The 11,274-nt window shown below is 41.0% G+C and overlaps 1 protein-coding gene across 7 annotated transcripts in view; it reads right to left on the bottom strand.

Moving 5' to 3' along the window:
* zfhx3 (zinc finger homeobox 3) overlaps positions 1 to 11,274 on the bottom strand; it is a 589,682-nt gene that overhangs the window by 4,174 nt on the left and 574,234 nt on the right. For all 7 annotated transcript variants that reach the window (XM_038806373.1, XM_038806374.1, XM_038806376.1 and 4 more), the window contains 2 exons: positions 9,203 to 9,323; positions 1,678 to 7,131 (listed from right to left, as the gene is read on the bottom strand). In XM_038806373.1, coding sequence (XP_038662301.1) covers positions 1,678 to 7,131; positions 9,203 to 9,323 — 5,575 coding nt within the window. The remainder of the gene's footprint in view (positions 1 to 1,677; positions 7,132 to 9,202; positions 9,324 to 11,274) is intronic.

Here is an 11,274-nt window from a genome sequence, read left to right as displayed (position 1 = left end):
TGGATTAAATATTAGCATCTCATTGTCAGTAGAAAACTGTGCCTGTAATAGTTCAGTGCCAACTGAACTCACTTGGCATTAAAAATGCAATTTAGCAACACAGTGCACTGAAATTGACTAAGCAAACCTGATGAGCAATAAAATCCACTTAATGCAATCTGTAAGCATTGTCCATTTTGGTCATGTTGGGAGGGAGCCTATGACTTCTTCTAGAAGGCTAGTGTGCTGAATCTCAATAAAGGGTTTCAAGTGGGTTCCTTGGCAGGAATGTGAATATCTTAACACTAACTGCTGATTCAGTTCCACAGTCTGATTATGTGCAAGTAAAAGACTTAGGTATTCAATTGTTTCAATTTGTACTCCTAGACATCTTGTGTTATTCTTATGATCATGGTGGCATTATGAAATCCCGACAGTATACTCAAAATTAATTATCAAACTAATAACCATTTCCCCGGCTGCACCTAAAAAGAGGGTTGGTTCCATCTCTTGGAGAACTGTGATTATTCCCTTCTCCTGCTGTATTTGGAAGAAGAGTTGCGAATCTTCACTACTTTAACTTTTCTCCTCTTTTGAATGAGGCACTATGATGCTCTAATGGTTTCTGTTGACTTCAGACAAGATTGAACACAGAGGGACACTGACAAAATAATGCAATTATTTTGCAAAATACATCCAAGATCTAATTCTAACTTTAAAAAATTCTCATTTATTTCATCTGTATAATTGTAATTTATACAGTGCTGTAATTGAAGCAGCAATGGCTCCATTAAATGCAAGGACAGATTATACGTAGAGCTAAACACAAATTGTTAATGTAGTATTTTGTTGAAAGCTATTTAGTATAAGAGTAAAATTATATTCTGTATAATAGAAAAAAGGCGAGTAGCATTAGATCAAAAGATTTTCTTCTTCACAACCTGTTCCATTTAACCATATTAAGTTGATATTTTTTAATAACAGTGCTAATATTTTAAATGTAGATGCTGAAGCTGACAGGATCCTGTTCCAAAGAAGTGTCAAATACCCTGATTTTATTAAATTAACAAATATGAGTCTTTGTCGAGTTCATACCTGATTCACTACATCATAAAACTAATCTATGGGCTAAATTAGTGCCAATGTTGCAAAGCCTGTCAGCAAGTCAGCTCCTATCAGTTTTCATGTTGGAGAGATTATTCCATCAACAAGTTGTTACTTCAGAACAATAACTGAATTGGCTTAGTTTTGTGGTTCAGTTTTATTGTATGTTTGTGTGGTAAAAGTGAAAGTGTAACATGCATGGAAGGGACACTTTCCATTTTGCATATAGTGGATGAAGCACTGCCAGGTCAGGTTTGGCTCATCCTGACAAAGTACTTTAACCCCAGTCTCAGAAGAGCATCTCCCAACACTTAATTTTCCATTCCCCACATTCTATTCTTGGTGCCTTCCAGAGCAAGATTGCAAAGAAATTAATGTCAAATGTGTAACCATTTGTTGCCATGGATTTATACCCTCTGCAATTTGTATTAACCGTTTTGGTAACAGCCTTCAAAGACAGGACACCTTCATCCTATCTGTTGGGCTGAATTTGACTCCAGGTGATACAAGTTAAATTTGTATGGTCGGCAAATATCAGATTGAAATCTACCAAGAAAACTACATTTGCAAACTTAAACCATTAATGCTACCCACCTGTGTTAGATGAAGTAAAGCCAGGTAAAGATGAAGGACTGCCCACACCTGGCAGTAATACAGGTGAAATCCCTGGCAATGTTGGGTAGGCAGTAGGAAGGTTAAGAGCTTGTACTGGTGGATTATCAAACAAGCCTTGTTGTTGAAGTGTTTGCTGCTGTGCCGTCAAACCAAGAACCTCATTAGCCTTCTTAATACGGTCTAGTTCTTGTTGAGCCATTAACCGGCGGACAGTAGCTGGATCAATGTATTCAACTTCTTTGTCCAGCTGACTTCCAATGGTCTCCTTCACTTTGGAGATATGCTGCTGAGAAAAGATATGGTCTCGCACAGACAACCGGGCACTATACTTGATGCCACACAAAGTGCACTCTGCTTTGGGTCCGTCATAAGACGTCTGGTTGATACCAAAATGTTTTGCCATATTCAGCTTGGCTTTCTTCTCCTTAGCCCTAGCGTTCTGGAACCACACTTGAACAACCCTTTTTGGTAGCCCTATTTCATTTCCCAAAACCTCGCATTCCAGCATGGTTGGTGTTCGATAATCATTAAAGCAAGATTTCAGCAGCTTTAGTTGGAGATTTGTCATTTGAGTACGGAAGCGTTTTTGCCCTGGACGTTCATTGTCCATAAGCCTTTGCAATGCACTGCTTCCACCAGGGCATGGTGAAGAGGGATCGGCGAGGCTTGATGTCTCACTATAGTCAATTGTATACTCATTTTCCAACTCTTTAGTGTAATAGCTTGATGATGGACTGACCAAGCCAGATGCTATCCTGTCATCATTTTCTTGTATTGATGATTGGATCATCCTCTGAAGACCCTCTGTTTGATAAATGATAGGTTTTGATTCAGTTATTATTCCTGTTGCACTGTCATTGTCTGCGTTAGCTTCATCTCCGGTTGTAGTGTCAGTAATAGCTGTGTTGACCGAGGAACAATCATCATTATCAAGCCTAGTTTGGTCAAATCCCAAGTTCACTGAAGAAATTGTGGGACCATCATAGTCATCAAGCCCCTCCATTTTGATAGATGATGGACTGAGAAGAGCTTTGGGTGAGAATTCTCCACTTTTGTTCACCGGTGACAGTGTGGCAGACTGGCTGTCACTGTTTATTGATGATAACTGGGCAAAACTGGAGCAATCCGTCGGATCTATCTTCAATAGATTTCCTCCGTCACCATCAGTTGACAAAACAGAGGACATGATCAGGCTGTACCCAGCCCGTTTAGCTTCATGCCAGTGGCGTGATCGGATGTGGGCTTCCAGTGCTGTCTTAGCTTTAAAGAGGGCCCTGCAGAATGGACAGCGTCTGTGAGCTTGTGCAGGACCGACAGCTCTAAACTGTCCTTTTCTCTCCCGAGCACGGGTGTTCTGAAACCAAACTTGAACAACTCGTTTTTTGAGGCCGACCTCATGTGCAATGTGGTCCAACATTTTCCGCGTAGGATTTGAATCAAGTAGGTATTTCTGATAGAGGATTTCCAATTGTTCTGGGGTGATGGTGGTCCTTAAACGCTTATCTCTCTGAGGTTCATCGCCATTGTTTCCACTATCATTATCTCCGGGACTAACACTTGCCTTTTCTTCCAGTTTTCTTTTTAGTGTGTTCATAGCAGAATTTGGTGTGGGCGGTGAAGAAGCAGAGCTTGCTGGGATCTGAGGTAGAGTTCCTGAAAGTATCTGACTGGCTAGCAGAGGGTTAGTGGGGTCGAAGAGCATGAAGGGCATCTCTATTGGGCGATCTAAGAACTGAGGATGTACAAATTGGTTTTGTGCAGATAGAAAATGAAGCTGCTGATGCTCTTGCCAAAGGTCAAAGGTGGGGAATGCCAGTTTGCATTGGTCACACTGGTAATGAATCATCTGCGGAGGTAGGCTTCCAAGCTGTTGTGGTGTCGAAGTGTGAAGTGGATTTAAAGAAACGTGGGGAAGCGGAGATGGACTAGGGATGGCTTGGGGTACAGAGCACTGCTGCTGTGACTGTGGAGGCGATGAGAGCTGTGGGGTCTTCTGCTGTGTTACCTGCGTTTTCTGATCTTGTTGCGGCTGCTGTGCCTCAGGTTTTGGTTGTAACAGCTTCTCTTGTGAATGCTGCTGCTGTGTATCAGGAGATTCAGGCTGCTTTGGTTTCTCATCAGGTAACTCTGGGTTAGAGGGACCTTCCTCTTTCTCAGTTGAGGAGCGAGGCATATTCCCAGAAGTTACGTTTGCTGTTGCCGTTGAAGATGAACAGACAGCTGAGGTCATAGGAGTGCTGCAAGATGAAGCAGAGGGTCCTGACATCTCAGATGCATCCATGGAGTCCTCTGTTTGACTGTCATACTGACCATCATCATCTTCATCTTTATAGCACAGTTTTTTTTGGTGTTTAATGAGGTCAAAGATACGTTGAAATACCAAACTGCATTTTTTGCACTGGTAGTTCAAATTATTTGTGCGAATGTAACGATCATTTGACAGCTCACGACGTTCACCCTCCTTTCCATCACCCTGATTCTCATAGTTTTTGCGTGCCTTCTGTCGTGCATTTTGAAACCAAACCACAATTACACGAGTCGGAAGGTTCAGCAAATTAGAAAGTTGCTCAAATTCATCATCTTTTGGATAAGCATTGGCATCGAAGAAATCCTGCAAGACTCGCAGCTGATAGTCAGTAAATCTTGTCCTGGTTGAGCGATTGCTTCTGTAATACTCGGCTCTTGCAGGTTCTGGAGAGGGAGGCTTCGATTCTACCTTAAGATCTTCAAGTGATGTGACAGGAGGATTGTTGAAGTTGTATGGTGAGTCTTTGTTACGCTGTCGTTCTTTAAACAATGTGTTTCGGAACCAGTGCTTTATTACCTTCTGTGGCAACCCTGACTTGTCAGACATTTCTTTGATTTGGTCCTCATTTGGTGAATTATTTATGTCAAAGTACCCTCGGAGGATTTTGAGCTGTTCATCTGTGATGCGTGTCCGTGGCCGCTTGTTCTGCTGCTGTTGAAGCAAATTGGGGTTAAGCTGTTGTTGATAAAGCTGAGCCAGGTCGGCAGCTTTTGGATCCACTGGTGTTAGTTGGGAAGGGATTTGTGGTGGTAAGGACTGCAAAGGCATCGACTGCATCAGAAGAGGTGAAAATATAGGCAAGTCCACTGGCATGGAGAGCTGGGAAATTGACACAGAGGGCTGTGAGGTTGAAATTGCAGGTGGTGTGTGAGGGGGAGCAGTAGACGTGAGATTCTGAGCACTCGACGGCTGAGGTGGCGCTGGTGGGGGAGGTGGGGGTGGCGGTGGTGGTAGGGGTGGGGGAGGGGGTTCAGGTGTTTGCGGCCTCAGGGGATACAGTTTATCATAGTTGTCTCTATACTGTTTGGCAAAATGCTCAAGCTCGTCAAATGGTAAAAACTGTTGATGGACATGCTCCTGGTGGCTCTTGAGGATTAAAATATTGGAGAACAATTTTCCACAAGTATCACACTCCAATTTGTCCACATTATCATTCAAGCCATTCTTACTTTTCTTCTGAACTTTTTGTTTGTTTTCATTGTACTGAATGACCAGTTCAAACCCAAAGTTTTCGAGCAAGGCTTTGGTGGCATTCCCACGAGCGTCAGAGGGAATTCGAGGAGGGAGTAAGGAACATTCATTACCACTGTGTGTAGTTTGATCTTTCCTGTCTTTGGATTTATGTGCCTCCATGGAAATTTCCCTTGACATCAACCCTTCATCAGATTTCTCTGAATTTTCTTTGTCTTTGTGCCCATCTTTGTCTTTGTCTTTTATAATTGCTTTTGGTTTCTTGTCCAGCTGTTGGCTTTGTTGAAGCAAATGTGTGTGTTGCTGTGTTAGAGAAGACTGCTGCCCTTGTTGCTGCATCAATTGCTGTTGCAGAATTTGAGTATGGGGTTTCACATCTTCAAGTAAAGTATTTGTCCCGGGCATTGCCAATGTAGCACTGCTCACTGGTATGTTGATCTCTGGGTTCAGTTGGAACTCTGTTCCAGGAATATAAAACGGAAATAATAGCTGTTGTTGCTGGAGCTGCAGTAGAGCCTCAGTGGTCATGGGAAAATGTGGTAGTAAGGCTGGATTGAAGAGCTGGGACTGGAAGAGAGCAGCCTGCTGAAGTTCTTGTTGGAGCTGAGCCTGAGCCTGGGCCTGAGCCTGAGCCTGAGCCTGAGCCTGGACCTGGGCCTTGGCTTGAGCGTGAACGTGGGCCAAGGTCTGTACCTGCTGCTGCTGTTGCCTAGATGTGATCATATCAGCTATTTTCCTTTTGCTGGCATCCTTCTGTTCTAAAGATGTGGCAATGCTGGTTGCAACAGAGTTGCTAATTGTACATGCTCCAATGGAATCTGCAGTGATCTGGTTGCCGCTCATTAAACCTAAGCTAGAGGTAGCAGTATATGTAACTCCATATCCACTGCCACTTATGCTAATGTCAGCATTACCATTACTATTGCCAATTGAATTCGGACTAGATGTAGACAATCCTAGAGGAGTATTACTGTTACTACTGGTACCGCCAGCACCTCCACTGCTACTAGCAGCTTCTAATTTTGCTGCTCGTGCTTTGGTCTGGTGTAACACTGATCTCATATGGATCTCTAGGGTTGAGCTTTGGCTGTAGGCCACATTGCATGTGTTACACTTAAAAGGCTTGTTATCTGGACTACTCGTTGGCTCAGACTGACCAGTAGTAGATTCCTGAAGTGCCCTTTTCAGCTTGTGCAGGTGGGACACAGAATTGTAATGGACAAGCAGGATGTTCTTCTGTGTAAATGACTCCTTGCAAACGGTACACTTATAGGGACGAGAGGGATCCAGGAATTTCTCCATTGTGAAATTAGGGCCTTTCCTAAATGGCAGAGCCCGTTTTGGCTCCGAGCCAGAATCTTCTGGAACAGATCCAGAGTCACTTCCAACAGGGCTCTGTTTCTCATCAGAATCACTTTCCTCATCTTTATCTTCATCTGCCCCCAGAGCTTGATCTTCACCAAGAGATGCATCAGCCAGGGCCATAACGTCACCATTGACTGCAAGCCCACTATACAATTGCTGGATGTCACTTTCACTCAGTTCCAGGTGGCTCGTCTCGAGGTGCTTTTTCAAGGCTTGAAAGGTACGGAAGCTGCGCTGGCACAAACTGCACATAGTGGCAGCTCGAATGACGTGGTACTGAGAGTGCAGTTGGAGTTTTTCAATGGTCTTGAAGGCTAGGCTACATTGATTGCAGCGGTATTTGTAGACATGGCGATCTGATACAGGTAGTTGGGGCCTTTTTGCATGAATCTCATTGAAATGTGCCTGAAGTGCAGTGGAAGTCTTAAACAACTGGTTACATCCTTTCTTCCAGCACAGGAACCCAGCATCATCCTTCACTAAATTCTGGTCAACAGAAGACTTTGGTTCCATGCTACGCTCTGCACTTTCCGAAGGTACACTGCTCTTTTCTGGTGGATCTGATGTTTCTAATGAAAACAAATTTAATGAGAACTATCAGTGGGTAGTGTAATCTCGAATAAGTCCCACTTCTAACTTGTTTTTACTGAATATGAAACTTTTAATTGCCATATTGACTACAAGTTTGATTTACAAAACCATTTGTGCATTGTACCTCTCAATACCAAAACACAATGAGTTACTACTTCATTAAAATACCTTAAATGTTTTATAGTAATTTGTATTCATTGATTTTAGAAACAGATCAAATTGATATAATTTACTGGAGTTTACTTTTCTTATCTTTGAGAAACCAATAACTAGGTCCAATAGCCATATCATTTACGGAGGTAGTAACGTTTCTGCTACTTTGCATTCAGCTTTATACACACCCATGTTATCAAAATGCTGGTCTTCAATATCATACATTCATTATAAGATCATTTATCGTGCTTTGAGATTCATCTCATTTTGGCACTGTGCTGTAATGCGGTGAAATGGCTATACAACCAGTTTTGAAGCACAAATTGGGTTTTGAAGCTGGCACCGATGTTTTTATGAGGCAATGCTAGGCACATGTAATAATATTAATTGCTAACATGAAACTGCTATTTTTGTTAGCACTCTGAATCAACACCCAGTAGGAAGAACATTTCCAAAAACAGTGGTGACTCCATAATCTGACATTTGCCAAAGGTAGATTCTGATGGAATAACAAGCCTGGATGAACACAAATCAGGCAGCCCTTATTCTAATAAATTTATAGAAATAACTATTTTGTTTCCCACATTAAGGGATACAATTCCAATAAATATAATTCATTCTACTAAATACTTTGGTGTTCAAATTCAGAATTGCTAGCTGATCGTTTCATTCACTTTGTATTGCCATTGAGATTCACTTCCTGCAGTGTGAATTCAATACATTTACCACAAAAGATAACATGTGCCACCTTTGTGGAGCAGGAGCTGCAGAAGTAAAAAAGAAATGGCATATTCAATAGTGAAGGAGTTTAAGGGGCACTACTAGAATGAAGGTGTCAGAATAAAACTACTGATACTGATCTGAACTATAAAATTGGGATAACGTTGAAATTCAAAGATGCAGGAATACTGAAGCTTAGAATACAAAATCATGTTTGTCAATTGATAACTTTTGGTTATAGAAATATTTCAGGACACAATCTGACCTTAAAGAAAGTACAGATTATGGGGTTCACACTGATAAACAGATACAAGGCTCTACATTAACGTTCAGAATACTGACCAGTGGAACAAGATAACTTTTAATTCGTTTACCCAAAATTGCTAAATAATTGGCCTTGGCAAGAACAAACCTCTCTTTGTGGATGCACTAAATCTAAAGTAGTACAAACTAACTCACTCTCGTGACACACCCACTCAACCGTAAATACTGTGGGGTTAATTTTAACTTGTGGGCTGGAGCGTAAAAATAAAGATACTGGACAGATGCCCAACATACACGCTGTACAATTTTCCTATCCTCTGATCCAGCCTTTTGGAAACATATTGTCACCAATATTTGATTGGCTAAATACACAGACTCCACAGAGAAATGTTCCATCCAATATCTGGAAATTTTCATTTTGCAATGTTGCCCTTGAGGAATCCAAGAGTAGAGCGTTTGTCAAGGTAAGTGTGATGTATATCAATTTCAGAGAATCCCGTGGTGGAGGGGAAAAAAACACTGAGATTTGCTCTTTGTTAACTTACAACTCATTTAGAAACTGATCTGAATCAGGATTTTCAGAATTTTGTGTGTAATATCCTTATCAACGTTGGGTCATTTGCTTACATATTGCCTACTTATGCAAGTGATGGACAAACCTTGGCTAATATGAGATGATGCTTACTTGCCCTCGGCAAGTGAGCAATGGTTAATGTAGAGCCATGAGACATTAATAATAAACAATTAAATCAATATGCAGCATTTGGTCTTTTCTCTGATAATGCAGTCATTACATTCTATAGCTTGACTCGTGTGGAAACAATGATAGTACAAGCTGCAGAATGATAGGTACCCAGCAATGCATTTTATAATGGAGTGATTTACCCATAAAGCTGCTATTAACCAACATACCTAGTAGTTTTGCGGTGTCCTCTGTATTGGAGCTTGTTGCGGTAACCAAATGGCCTTCTCTCTCTGGAACAGTTGTAGGGAGAAACATGGTGCTTGGCATCATCATCTCGGGCGTAGTTACCTAAATAGAAGAATTTTAATAATTTAGGAAGACGCACCTAATTGGTTAATCAGGCTCCAACATAACATTCTGAGCTCAGTACATGATGTTGTTTTTGAAATAATGTCCCAAGAATACAAGTTTCCTTGAAGAGAATAAGATGAACAATACAGGAAAGATCTACACCTACAAAACCCCATAGGTCCTGTTCTTCTACAATTCATACTTTGATAACTGACAATTTTTATCATGTATTCAGTCATGTGCTGTAGCCAATTAGCTCACAGAGCCTACCTGACTTCCAGAAAGATTATCATTAAATCAATCCTTCTTAAATATCTATTATACGTTAAAGTATAAGTCATTAACTGGAGAACTTAATGGGGAACAAATAGACACAGCTTTCTCCGACTTGATTATTCTGGTGAGCCAAATTAATTAATGGTTTTAAATGTCACTTTTTTTTCAAAATTACATTAAGATTTCTCATTGTTCAATTAAATACCCTAATTTTTTTAGTGGAATGCTAATTCTCACAAGTAGCTTTTCCTTCAGTGCTCTCTGTTTATTACCCCTTTTATTTTGTTCCTTCTAAATTTCTAATATAAGGCCTACTTGCCTGTCCTCCTCCCCACGTTGTTACTTTACTGAAGACAAGACATTTAAAAAATTCAGAATTAAATTTGCTCCCCCACCCCTTAAGACCAAAACTGTACTTTTTACAACTCTCAATATTTCCTTCTTGCTAAATTTACAGACCATTAAAATTCAAGTTTCGTTTCACACAATGTTGACTGATCATCTTCCCGATTAATCTTATCCACCCTAGTGATGTCCTTTTTTTTAAAAAAAATTCATTCATAGAAAGGTTAAAAAATAGGAGCTGAAGTAGACCATTCAGCCCATCTGGTCTGCTCCACCATTCAATAGGATCATGGTTCATTCTCTATGTTAGCGCCATACTCCCACATTCTCCCCATATCTCTTGATGCATTTACAGTCTAGAAATTGATGATTCCTTTCTTAAATATATTCAGCAACCTGGCCTCCTTGGTAGTGAGTTTCCCAGGTTCATCTGAAGAAGTTTCTCCTCATCTCAATCCTAAATGGTCAACCCAGTATCCTGAAACTGTGACCCCTTGTTCTAAACCTCCCAGCCAGAGGAAACAACATCTGCATTCCAGTCTGTCCAGCTGTGTCAGCATTTTATACATTTCAATTAATGTATATGCCCTCTCATTCTCCTAAATTCCAGTGAATTCAGGCCCATTTGACTCAATCTCTCCTCATGCGACAATCCTGCCATCCCAGGAATCTGTCTGGTGAATCATCACTACACTCCCTTTATGACAAGTACATCCTTTCTTAGATAAGGAGACTGAAACTGCATACACAATTCCAGGTGTGTTCTCACGAAAGCCCTGTATCACTGCAGTAAGACATCCTTACTCCTGTACTCAGGTTCTCTTGCAATGAAGGTCAATATACTATTTGCCTTCTTAACTGCTTGCTGCACCTGCATGTTTGCTTTCAGTGACTGGTATACAAGGACACCCAGGTCTTTTTGTATGTCAACATTTCCCAATCCATCACCGTTTAAATATTCCGATATTCTGTTTCTCTATCCCGAGTGGACAACTTCATATTTATCCATGTTATACTGCCTCTGCCATATATTTGCCCATTCACTCGACTTATCTAATTCGCTTTGAAGCCCCTTAGCATCCTCCTCACTACTCACATTCCCACCAAATTTTGTGTTGTCCACAAACTTTTGGTTCCCGCACCCAAGTTATTAATGTGTATTGTAAATAGCTGGGGCCGAAGAACTGATTCCAGCGGAAACCCACTAGTCACCGCCTGACCCTTCAAAAAAGACCCATTTATCCTATTCAGTTTCCTGCCTGCTAAACAATTCTCAATACATGTTAATATGTTAACCAATCCCATGTGCTTTAATTTTGCACACCGA

The sequence above is a fragment of the Scyliorhinus canicula genome, chromosome 9 (assembly GCF_902713615.1).
Source record: "Scyliorhinus canicula chromosome 9, sScyCan1.1, whole genome shotgun sequence".
Classification (NCBI taxonomy): domain Eukaryota; kingdom Metazoa; phylum Chordata; class Chondrichthyes; order Carcharhiniformes; family Scyliorhinidae; genus Scyliorhinus; species Scyliorhinus canicula.
This window is presented reverse-complemented; position numbering and strand designations above follow the sequence as displayed.